This window comes from Sinohyriopsis cumingii, chromosome 5 (genome assembly GCF_028554795.1).
Source record: "Sinohyriopsis cumingii isolate HCF-2022 chromosome 5, ASM2855479v2, whole genome shotgun sequence".
In the NCBI taxonomy this organism is placed as follows: domain Eukaryota; kingdom Metazoa; phylum Mollusca; class Bivalvia; order Unionida; family Unionidae; genus Sinohyriopsis; species Sinohyriopsis cumingii.
In genome coordinates, this window is record NC_142965.1 from 155,774,745 (window position 1) to 155,787,691 (window position 12,947).

Here is a 12,947-nt window from a genome sequence, read left to right on the forward strand (position 1 = left end):
TGAGAGTTTCAACATTCATAAACAATATTTCTTATCTCAATTTTTTAAAACTTGTAAAATGGTCTTTTGGACAAGTTCATTCATGATTATTATTCATACTTATGAGGTAATCTTGATTGGCTGAACTTGTGACTATATAAAAACCTAAATTTTGATTCAACCTTTTGCCAGTTTGGTAAATCAAATTATTGCATCATTTTGTCTTAGGTTCTGTTTTAAAAAATGAAATCAGTGCAAGGTAAAGAACTAATCTTGGATTTGGTTGGCTGAGCTTGTTATCTTAGTATAGAGACTGTATTTCTTAGTATAGAGACTGTATTTCTTAGTATAGAGACTGTATTTATGTATGTGCGATAAAAGGTGATGAATTTATGTGCAGATGATGAAGAACTTGGAACTCTACAGTACATTTAAAATACTTCAGATTTTTAAATTTTGTAAACTTCTTCTTGCAGATGTTTGATCGAGAGCTCTGCTGTAAGCAGCTCAGATACTCAGGAATGATGGAGACCATTCGTATCAGACGTGCTGGATACCCTATCAGACACACATTCCATGACTTTGTGGACAGGTATCGACTTCTTGCCCATGGCATAGGCCCTGCCCACAAGGAGGACTGTCTTGCTGCCTCAAACAAGATCTGCCAGGCTGTCTTAAAAGGAACTGACTATCAGATGGGAAGATCAAAAGTCTTTCTGAAGGTATTTAATTCTTCTGCAATTTTATTACAAAGGATGGATACTGTCAGTAATACTCATCTCTTTGTGTTGACCTGCAGTATCAAGGTATTTAACTCTTTTTGTTGACCTGCAGTATGAAATAGGGTCTTTTTGAAGGTATTTAACTCTTTGTATTGACCTGCAGTATGGAATAGGGTCTTTCTGAACTTATTTAACTCTTTGTGTTGACCCGCAGTATGGAATAGGGTCTTTCTGAAAGTGTTTAACTCTTTGTGTTGACCTGCAGTATGGAATAGGGTCTTCTTTCTGAAGGTATTTAACTCTTTGTGTTGACCTGCAGTATGGAATAGGGTCTTTTTGAAGGTATTTAACTCTTTGTGTTGTCCTGCAGTATGGAATAGGGTCTTTCTGAAGGTATTTAACTCTTTGTATTGACCTGCAGTATGGAATAGGGTCTTTCTGAACTTATTTAACTCTTTGTGTTGACCCACAGTATGGAATAGGGTCTTTCTGAAAGTGTTTAACTCTTTGTGTTGACCTGCATTATGGAATAGGGTCTTCTTTCTGAAGGTATTTAACTCTTTGTGTTGACCTGCAGTATGGAATATGGTCTTTCTGAAGGTATTTAACTCTTTGTGTTGACCTGCAGTATGGAATAGGGTCTTTCTGAAGGTATTTAACTCTTTGTGTTGTCCTGCAGTATGGAATAGGGTCTTTCTGAAGGTATTTAACTCTTTGTGTTGACCTGCAGTATGGAATATGGTCTTTCTGAAGGTATTTAACTCTTTGTGTTGACCTGCAGTATGGAATAGGGTCTTTCTGAAGGTATTTAACTATTTGTATTGACCTGCAGTATGGAATATGGTCTTTCTGAAGGTATTTAACTCTTTGTATTGACCTGCAGTATGGAATAGGGTCTTTCTGAACTTATTTAACTCTTTGTGTTGACCCGCAGTATGGAATAGGGTCTTTCTGAAAGTGTTTAACTCTTTGTGTTGACCTGCAGTATGGAATAGGGTCTACTTTCTGAAGGTATTTAACTCTTTTTGTTGACCTGCAGTATGGAATAGGGTCTTTTTGAAGGTATTTAACTCTTTGTGTTGTCCTTCAGTATGGAATAGGGTCTTTCTGAAGGTATTTAACTCTTTGTGTTGACCTGCAGTATGGAATAGGGTCTTTCTGAAGGTATTTAACTCTTTGTGTTGACCTGCAGTATGGAATAGGGTCTTTTTGAAGGTATTTAACTCTTTGTGTTGACCTGCAGTATGGAATATGGTCTTTCTGAAGGTATTTAACTCTTTGTGTTGACCTGCAGTATGGAATAGGGTCTACTTTCTGAAGGTATTTAACTCTTTTTGTTGACCTGCAGTATGGAAAAGGGTCTTTTTGAAGGTATTTAACTCTTTGTGTTGTCCTGCAGTATGGAATAGGGTCTTTCTGAAGGTATTTAACTCTTTGTATTGACCTGCAGTATGGAATAGGGTCTTTCTGAAGGTATTTAACTCTTTGTATTGACCTGCAGTATGGAATAGGGTCTTTCTGAACTTATTTAACTCTTTGTGTTGACCCGCAGTATGGAATAGGGTCTTTCTGAAAGTGTTTAACTCTTTGTGTTGACCTGCATTATGGAATAGGGTCTTCTTTCTGAAGGTATTTAACTCTTTGTGTTGACCTGCAGTATGGAATATGGTCTTTCTGAAGGTATTTAACTCTTTGTGTTGACCTGCAGTATGGAATAGGGTCTTTTTGAAGGTATTTAACTCTTTGTGTTGACCTGCAGTATGGAATAGGGTCTTCCTGAAGGTATTTAACACTTTGCCACTTAGAGATGTACCACCTACCTGTACACCCAAATGACAGTTTGATGCCATCATGTACTGCTGCTTAATATCGAAGGTATCCACCGAAGGCTTTGAAATAAAATAAATTGAATAAACTAATTTGTTTGATTGTGTCTTCTTTAAATACATTTCCCAGTCATAATATCTTAAAAGAACTACTTCTACCTTACAAATCCAGCCCTCGCAGATAAAACGTTTTAGCTAAAAGAGCTAAATGTTATCTGCCCACCTAGGTGGCAGAAAAGCAAAGCACTCTCCCTTTGATATAGGAAAAACCCATGAATATCTCAGTTACTTCTTCCACTCGTACAAAGAAGTATGCTCTCATTATGTGAGAACTCACAGAAAAACATAATCAACTTTGATACATGTTGGAGGAGTTCTCACTTCACAGGGAAAGTATACTCCTTTTATTTCTTTCTGTGTTGACAGAGATCTGCCTTTACATTTTTAGCCACACTTTATCATGTTTACACATTTAATTGTACTTAATAGGTATTTGCATGGGTAGTATATGCAACTTCGCAAACAAGTACTTGTATTACATTACAGTGCAAGTCCCTGAGATCTATAGAAAACTATTAATATATGTATAATTCCACAATGACTGGCTACATACAGGTGAGTTTCCTCTGCTAATACATTTAGTGTCCAGATGCCATGCTTCAAAGCATTTACATGTCTGGGTCCTTCTTAACTACTCACAGGTATTATGGTCAATTATTATAGTAAAATCTGTCTGCTATAGTCCAGGGAATGCTATAAGGAATAGCTTTGCACTAACTTTCTATTCAATAATAAGGGACAGGTGCAGAGCTGTACATTCTTTCTCTATTTGTCTTAAAGATTAGACCATGGCTGAAGCACAGAAATGCATGACTTAGGACGAAGACACTAAAAGCGTACATGCTGACAAGGTCTCAGTGTGGGATTTTTGAGGGGATAATGGAGATAAATCAACAAACAGTTACAAAACGCTGGAAATCTACTTTATCAGAGGCAGCCCTGGCACCTTTGTCACCAGCAGATGACTTCTCATTGCTGGCTATACCTTTAGGACATTGTGGGTTCTCCACTCTATAGCTCTAAATCATAAACAGTGAGCAAACAAACAGAACAAAGTATCTTTTCGCTCACCAATACACAGACTGGTCACATGGATCAAACATCCCCTAAACCATCCCAACATTATGATTCAAATGACATCCTCCATACAAGCATGGCCAGTTTCTGTTTTGGTCTACTAGAAGGGATATTCAGGGACAAAAACCTTGACACAATAAGTTCCTGGGAATTAGTCTGTCATCGAGGTGTATACAGGCAATTATGGAGACCAGTCTAACCCACATTTGACCTCACTGTACTCTCCAATTATGATGTCGAGCTTAGTACCTCAGCCTCTGCCAGATGCCACCTCTCATTTCTCTCTACCACTGGTCAATTGATGGGACTCTTTAATCAGTGACCATTTGGAAATCACCAGTTTCTGTTTTTAGGGTGCTCCATTAGTTTTTTGTCTGTGGTGGACGTTGATACTCTTTTCCAGCTTCATCTCAGACAACTCAAGACAGCAGCCTCACCTTACAGAAGCTCTCAGGTTCCTTCTCACTTTGGGATCTTACTATTTCATGGAAAGACTCAGCCTTCAGAGCTTCCATTGAAGAAGTTTTCCACCTTTTACCTCTGGAGTTCTGCCCTCCTCCTCCTACCTTATCAACCACCTGGACCAGACCTCCAGCATCTTTTGATCTTATCATGAAAAAAGAAGAGTCCAAGTTCATATTACATCAACAGTCTGGCAGAATCACAGATATTTTGAACTATTTACATCAATTACAAGACTCCAGCATTAACCGTCTTTTTCTCTCAAAAAGACGTCTTCCATGAACTTTTTATTGGCAGTTCTACTTTGGCCATACACCAGTTTTTCATTTGGAAACCCCAACATTTGACTGGGACATTGCAGCTTTGGGGATGACAAAACCATAATCTATTCATATCAATTGAACATCTTTCAATGACATTCAGCAATTGGTCCACAATGTGGTAGCCATGGGTTCTATGTTGGACTTGGTATTGATGGCTATCTTCTAGCATGTGGAACAGAGTGTAGCATGTGGAACAGAGTGTATCATCTCTACTCTGTATTCCAAAGCTCATGCATGGGAGTCAGTCTCCAAAATGGCATGGGTCTTTAACACAGCTGCACAATATACTTTGGCCAATGCCATCACAACAGCTGTAACTGGCAGAAAAAAGATGAACTGCTCTCCACCTCCACCTCCCTTAAGGATCGTCATAAGACCAAGCTATCATCACAACCATTACCTTCTAATCTACTTTTGAATGGCCAGAATGATGAAGTATGTGAACAAGCCATTAAGGAAACAAATTTACAACCCCCTGCACCTCATCAGAATTTCTGGAAACAAGAGGAACCAAGGTATGTGACTTGAACAGAAACCAGTGACAAGTTGTTCTATCAAAGTTCCTCACAACCAACACCATGGTTCTCAAGAACCAATCAAAGTCCCTCACAACCAACACCATGGTTCTCAAGAACCAAAATAGACAAAAAGGCTGAGCAGTAGGGATCAGTTATGCAAAAGTTCCTCTAAACAACTGCCTCCTCCTTTCAAAACATGACATAATCTCCATACCATCCTTCCCACAGATCCTGGATGAGAGAAAGGCTGCCAAATAAGACAACAAATCATTGTCCACATTCATCATATTCCTACATGCCTAAATGTAATAGCAGGTTCTTTGTCCTAGAACAATCAGCTGACACAAATGGAATGATATTTGTCCTAGAACAATCAGCTGACACAGATGGAATGGTCTTTGTCCTGGAACAATCAGCTGACACAGATGGAATGGTCTTTGTCCTAGAACAATCAGCTGACACAGATGGAATGGTCCTTTGATTTTCAGATAATCGTCTGATAGGACGATTGGACCATTGGTGGATCTGTTTGCCACAAGGTGGAATACCAACCCTCCAACCCTTCCCTTACCAGTTGCAGATCCTAAATTCTGGGCATTTGATGCACTCTTCATAGATTTGAATGGTCTGCATGCATGTGCCTACCCTCCAAAACCTCTGATTCCAAAGTTGATAAGAAAGGAAGAGAAGCAAAGTGTCACCTACTCAAATGGAAGAAATTGTGTATCAGTGACCTCCTCTATCTCACAATGGAGAATTCCTGGAAAATAGCAAATGTCATTCATCTACTCAAACAATCACAATGGCAGTTGTTTCACCGTATCCCAGAGTTACTGAACCTGAATGTGTGGATCATGTTAAGCAGGCCTTCAGAAATAAATTGTTCTGACAACCATTTATGCAGTGAATCACTCCAGCAAAAAGGCCCTTCACTCTGAAAGTATACAAAGTCAAATGGAAAATATTTACACAGTGATTTACACAAGAACACTTTCTACCACAACAGGCATCTATACCTGAAATGAATTAACTTACCCCTCTGGCTCTTTGATGAGAAATAGTTTGCACCAATCCAAGATTACCACTTCATTATTGCTGACATCTTTCATCATCATGGAAGAGAAGATATCTGACAAAACAATGATTTTTCCAACCTCCTCTCCAACTTTGATTGTACATGCCCAAAAATGTTGGCTCGTTTTCCAAAATGGAACCTATCATGGGTACTAACCTGGTTGAAAAAAATGCTTTTTGAACTGTTTTCAGGGGCATCTTTGGCTCACCTTTCATGCAAGACCTGCTTCCTCATCACAATGACAGGCAAAATCAGCAAAATACATGCACTATCAGGGAATTACATGCAGTTCCACCAAGACAGGTCAGCTTCACTTATGATGGTTCTATCTTTTATTGCAAGGAACTGTTTTCTATCCATGGACAACCAGACCTTTGTACTGAAATCATTGTCTAACATTGTTTCTACGGTTTTTGAAGGTCTTTGGCAGTTTTGGAAAAAATGAGGTAGCATTTTCAAGGCCTTGAAAGTTTGGGAAAATCAGGCAGAATACCCTGAGGTCTTTAACTGTCTTTGAAAATTGAAATAAACTCAAAACTTTTAATTTCTTTCCATAATCACAAATAAAATTTGGATGTAGTCTAGTTTTCATAGTTTCTTTCTTTTGATGACCTGTTTAGTTTCATTGCTGCCGCAATAAAAAACGAGCATTTTTTTACCATCCAAAGTTGGCCTTGGTGTCGACTTCAGTAATAATTGTAGTATTTTCCATTAGTTGTCTTCTCATATAACATTACTTGTATACAAAATGTTAGCAAAAATAGGTTTTGGAAATATATGTTTGTGGTCATTGAAAGTCTGGGAAAAGTCTTTGAATTAATCATTCAGAATTCTGTATGAACCCTGTCTAATCTGGACACTTCCACTCAAGGCCACCTACAGGATCCAGTTTGAGCCCTGAAGTGGTGTATTTAAAAAGCAGCTGTTCTCTGAAGGGAGATCATGCCTATTTTGACCTCTCAAACAGGGACAGAACTATTTATAACAGCACAGACCCTTTCATCGTGGAATAACCCTTTACCTCATGTAAGCGTCTTCGGTTGCCTCTACTCCATTCTCATGGAAGCACCTTTTGACTTGTACAACTATAAAGATCAGATTTTACTCTTAAATCTTTCTACATATAATAGATATACACCAAAAATGTAAAATGGTTCAAACTGATGTTGAATGTGACATATACTACACTGCTGTAACTGGTAACAGACAGGCCTATGCATGTTGCAAAACTATGCTCTTAAAAAAAGTAAGAGAAAAGAGTGAAAGACAGCAAGCTTTGTAAAATTTAACAAAAAAATTAATTCAGTACTATACAAAGTGAAAAAAGGAGAAAAAAGAACTAACATTATTGCAGATTAAATCCCACAATAATCCAAGAAGTACAGACACAAGCCCTAGTAATTTTAAGTCCTAAATAAAATTCAGTAAAAGTCCTGAAAAAAATCCCAAAACTGAAGTTGATGATGTGTATGTGGTAGCTATTGAAGTGTTGATGTGTCAACAGTCTTTTGTTGAATCACAGAAATATAATTCCAGGTTGAATATGCTATAAATTCCATTGAATGTCTCTATCCAAGAATTTTATTAGAGCACTCTTGTATTTCCAGAGAAAATAATCACTTGAATTCAATAATTTGAACAAAAAACGATTCCAGCCCAAAATTCCATGTCACAACATATAATACAACTTAAAAGCACTATATGTTAATACATGAATGACAAAGTCCTCACAATTACAAGATTATATAGTTCAACTCAGCTGAAGTTAAGCATTTTGACTCATAGTGTTAGATCATTTGCCACAAGCAATGCCTTTGACCGAAACTGTTCTGTAGCTAATATTATCCATGCTGTGGGATGAAGATCGGAGTCTGCAATCTACAGTTTTTACCTCTTTGATCTTTCTTCCCCAAGGACTCAGCTCCTGGTGGGGTTTTTAGCCATGGCACGACAGGCCACTTTCCCAGGTCATTCAACAGCTCCATCTGGTGGGGTCTTTAGCCATGGCACAACAGGCCATTTTCCCAGGTCATTCAACAGCTCCATCTGGTGGGGGTCTTTAGACAGGCCACTTTCCCAGGTCATTCAACAGCTCCATCTGGTGGGGTCTTTAGACAGGCCACTTTCCCAGGTCATTCAACAGCTTCATAAGACATAGCTTCACAAGTTCCACTGGATTTGGGAGAGAGAAATTTTCCTTCTCCAAAGCTGCTCCTCAACAGAGTCTTCTCCAGTTGGTTTACCTAGAAGCTGTCTCACATACCTTAGTGGATGGGAGCTCTCTTCTCCAGGGTAAGGGGATGTAACTCCCTCCACCTCTTACCTATTCTACTAAGGTATTATAATTGGGTAACATATTTAAAGAAGAACCATCCTTTCAAGTAAAATAACTTTCTTAGTGAATATTTACCCAATCATAATGCATATAAACCCTCCCAGCCAAACTGCATTTACATCCACATAGAGAACATGCCTCATGCTCAAGTAGTAACTGAAGTTCGTTGGTTTTGCCACCAAACCTAGTATAAAGGGGAGATCATTCTGTCCTATTGCTACCTAGGTGGTCATAAAACTTTCAGCTCTTTAACCCTTTAGCTCATACAACCGTCTTTGGACGCCTCTACAAAAGTCACATCGAAGCGACTTTTGACGCTTCTACAAAAGTCCCATGGAAGCGCCTTTTGACGTCTGCTGTAAACATCAGCCATTTTAAGCCGGTTTTCATAGCACCACCTTCGGGGAAAACCCCTTATTAGATACTACATTCATTTCTGTGAATGACAATTATGTCTGATCACGTGGTCACTGTTTATGTACTGGTTGATAAAGTAACTGGGTCGTAATCTCCACTCTCCAAAATGGCGGTCGCGGATTTCATTCAGTACTTACGAATTTTCATGATTAGAATCACAACTATGAAAGATTCAGTAACCTAGGTAAAGGCTCTGATATTGATATAGGCTGCAATTAGTTTTTATAAATTATCAAATTTAGATGACTTAGTGATGTAGACACAGACGAAAAACTTGTAAATTTTGAGTATGAGAAATGGCAGCTACGGTTGGTCACACTGCCTCACTGACATGACGGTGAACGAGTTCTCTCAAGATTTTAAAGCACATATCAAATTCTTCCTTGATAAATAATTACACAGCTATAACAATCGGACTTTACTCTTAAATTGTTCCACATATAATAGATGTGTACCAAAAATGTAAAATGGTTAAAATTGCTGTTAAACGTAACATACACTACATTGCTTAACAGTTCACAGCAAGGCTATGCATATGTGGTCGACTAGGTAACGTGTTCTATTTATAGCGAGCTGCACTTTGTCACTATGCTCTATGAGGTAAAGGGTTAAGCTAAAAAGTTTAATCTGGAAAGGCTGGAATTGTGAGGTAGTAGTTCCCCTAAGGTATTGTGAGTGGGTAAGTATTCATGAGAAACAAATTTTAATAGAAAAGAATTTAGTTTCTCCTCATATATGTTCCCTATTCACTTAAACATTAGGAATATAATCCCTAGTTGTAAATTTTCACTGACAATACGTAATTCACATCACCTCCCAAAATCCAATGGAAATTTGTTAATTTCATATATCCATTTAGGATTCTGTTCTTTTTGTATACATAATCCCTTCAAACACTGCAGACTGGTAGAGCAGTCAGGGAGGGGTGCCGAGCGGTCTAAAGCGCTCTTTGTTATGGATCACTGCCATCTCACCTCTGTCTGTGTGGGTTCAAGTCTAGGATTTGGCCAAAGTGGGTATGTAAGAAAGCTTGCCAGTAGCTTCTCGTGGGTCAGTGGTTCTTCCTGGGGTTTTCCCGCGTTCTTCCTCCACCATTAATACTGGCCGCTATACATAGCCTATTGTGTGCTGAAAAATGGTGTTAAACCCCACAACAGCAACAACAGTCCAGGAAGAATAACACCTGCTCAACACTGCAGACTGGTATTTTGGTCTTAAGTACAGGGATGTCAAAATCTGCTAGCAGTCATTGAAATGAGGTAGAGTGATCCTGTTGGACATGTTGTGGGGAAGCATTGAATTTTGCATTGATGTTCATTCTTTCATGATGTTTTGTAAATGTTTTCTACACCTTACAGAATTTTAGGTAAATTTTCAGTCGAAATTAAACCAGATTTTTAACAGTTTAATCCTGCTTTTCATATTTCAGATTTTTACAAGGCAGACTGTTGGATTTAACAGAAAAGAGGTATCAAATGTTCCAGTTGTATGTCTTAAATATTTTCTTTTGATCAACATAGGATGCCCAAGATGTGTTCCTAGAACAGAGGCGAGAGGAAGTTTTGACAGAGAAAATTCTTGTTGTCCAGAAGTGCATACGAGCCTGGCATGTCCGCAGACGTTTCCTGAAGGTTCAGGGAGCATGTATATCCATTCAGTCAACCTGGCGATCATATGCACAGAGAAAGCGCTTCCTCCAGGTATGCCAGATGTGGAGACAAAAAGTATTTTTTTTTAGAGTCTCTAAGAGGGACTATAGATATGATATACTTTGATTCCCTCCCACCCAAATCCCACTGTAAACTAATTCAAAATGAAGCAGCATTCCATATTTTAGCATTTACCTATAAATTTGAAGTCCTAATTGAACAAACTCTTTTTCCAAGTGATTGACCTTGGATGAACTCTTTGTTCCCCCAAGACTTATCTTCCCTCTCCACCTAGTCACCATCTAGCAGTTGTTATTATTCAAGAGGCATTTTATTAGCAAAACACATAAAGGAAGATGATGATTAGAAACATATTCAAGACAATCTCATTTTTAAATGTAGGCTTTGTATTATGTTTTTTTCTACTTCTAATTTTTTGTTCTGTCTAGCAATTGTTATTATTCAAGAGGCATTTTATTAGGAAAACACCTCAAGGAAAAGGAAACTTAGGAACATGTTCTAGATAATTTCACTTTTATATGTTGGCTTTGTATTGTATGGATTTTCTTCTCATTTTATTTTAGTTCCGTCAAGGTTACTTGCGCCTCCAGGCTTTATGCAGATCGAGGGTTCTAACAGCCCAGTTTAACAACAAGAGAGGTGTGATCATGGGTCTCCAGCGCTATTGCCGTGGCTATTTGGTGCGGCAGTATGTCCAGACAAAGAGAGCTGCTGTTATTAAGATTCAGGCTGAGATTCGGTCAATGATTGTCAGGAGAAAGTATCGGAGACTGAAGATAGAGGTATGACTTATGGGAGGATACTTTTGATTATAAGAAATTCAGAACATTTTGTACAGTTTTCCATTTTCTTTGACTAAATGTATGACTTAATTTCATTAAGGTATGATATGACAACCAACTCAAGAGTAAGTTGCATAAAACCTGTATAATTTAAAACAGTTTAGAATTTTATCTATATCTAGAATATAGTACTTAGTTATCTCCCTTTTCTGCCACATCAAACAGTTTTCTACATACAGATAATGTGCATGTTAATCTTTTGTCAGTAAACTTGAACATAAATCAAGGTATTGCTTGATAGGAGTGTCTTTTGTCAGTAAACTTGAACATAAATCAAGGTATTGCTTGATAGGAGTGTCTTTTGTCAGTAAACTTGAACATAAATCAAGGTATTGCTTGATAGGAGTGTCTTTTTTCAGTAAACTTGAACATAAATCAAGATATTGCTTGATAGGAGTGTCTTTTGTGTTTTTTTTATTTGTGCTTAAACAGAAATGCAATGAAAAATGGGAAAGTACAGGATGCTCTTTAGATGCAGGCCACAAAAAAGGCAATTTTTTACCTTTATTCAGGCTAGGGTTGTTACTAATCATTTATTACCTTGTTATTTATTTCACATACTTTAGATACATGACAATATTTGTGACAACAATGATGTACTTGTGTTAGCATGACAATATTTGTAACATTAATACACTTGCAATATCGTGACAATATTTGTGACAATAACAGACTTGTAATATCATGACTATTTTTGACAATAATGATATACTTGTATTTTTAGCACCAGAAAAAAGTTGAAGCTGAGCAGCTCAGGAATGTGGAGGAGGCTGCACTGAGAAAAAAGATGAATGAGAAAAAGGCAAAGCAAGAGGCTGAGAGACTTCATCAGGTAAGTTTTGTCTCACTACAAGGAGTAGGTGGTTGTTTACTATATTCATGAAACTGTATTGGAAATTTCCAAGGGACTGGAGATGTGGTCTCTGTAAGATGGCATCATTAGATGCATGTCATTGTTGGACCAGGTTTGGACCATTATGATTGGTCTCTGTAAGATGGCATCATTAGTTGCATGTCATTGTTGGACCAGGTTTGGACCATTATGATTGGTCTCTGTAAGATGGCACATTAGATGCATGTCATTGTTGAACCAGGTTTGGACCATTATGATTGGTTTCTGTAAGATGGCATCATTAGATGCATGTCATTGTTGGACCAGGTTTGGACTATTATGATTGGTCCTGTAAGATGGCATCATTAAATGCATGTTATTGTTGGACCAGGTTTGGACCATTATGATTGGTCTCTGTAAGATGGCACATTAGATGCATGTCATTGTTGGACCAGGTTTGGACCATTATGATTGGTTTCTGTAAGATGGCATCATTAGATGCATGTCATTGTTGGACCAGGTTTGGACTATTATGATTGGTCATGTAAGATGGCATCATTAGATGCACGTCATTGTTGGACCAGGTTTGGACCATTATGATTGGCCATGTCAAGATGAATATTGTGTTTTCACAAAAGACTTCTTATAATACCTAGCTGGTCCTAAATGAAAATGGTGCCAATCTTACACCCACATTGGCCACCACAATGACCAGCTTGAATTTTCTTTTATCTCAACTGTTTTTGAATGGATGGCCATACAGACATGGGGTTGTACCCAAAGACATCTAATGAGCTCTACTTGCTCCG

At 38.0% G+C, this 12,947-nt stretch overlaps 1 protein-coding gene across 4 annotated transcripts in view; it reads left to right on the forward strand.

Moving 5' to 3' along the window:
• Positions 1–12,947, forward strand: part of LOC149800512 (myosin-VIIa-like) — a 246,110-nt gene that overhangs the window by 145,735 nt on the left and 87,428 nt on the right. For all 4 annotated transcript variants that reach the window (XM_089960143.1, XM_089960141.1, XM_089960144.1 and 1 more), the window contains 4 exons: positions 456–701; positions 10,315–10,494; positions 11,028–11,246; positions 12,031–12,138. In XM_089960143.1, coding sequence (XP_089816269.1) covers positions 456–701; positions 10,315–10,494; positions 11,028–11,246; positions 12,031–12,138 — 753 coding nt within the window. The remainder of the gene's footprint in view (positions 1–455; positions 702–10,314; positions 10,495–11,027; positions 11,247–12,030; positions 12,139–12,947) is intronic.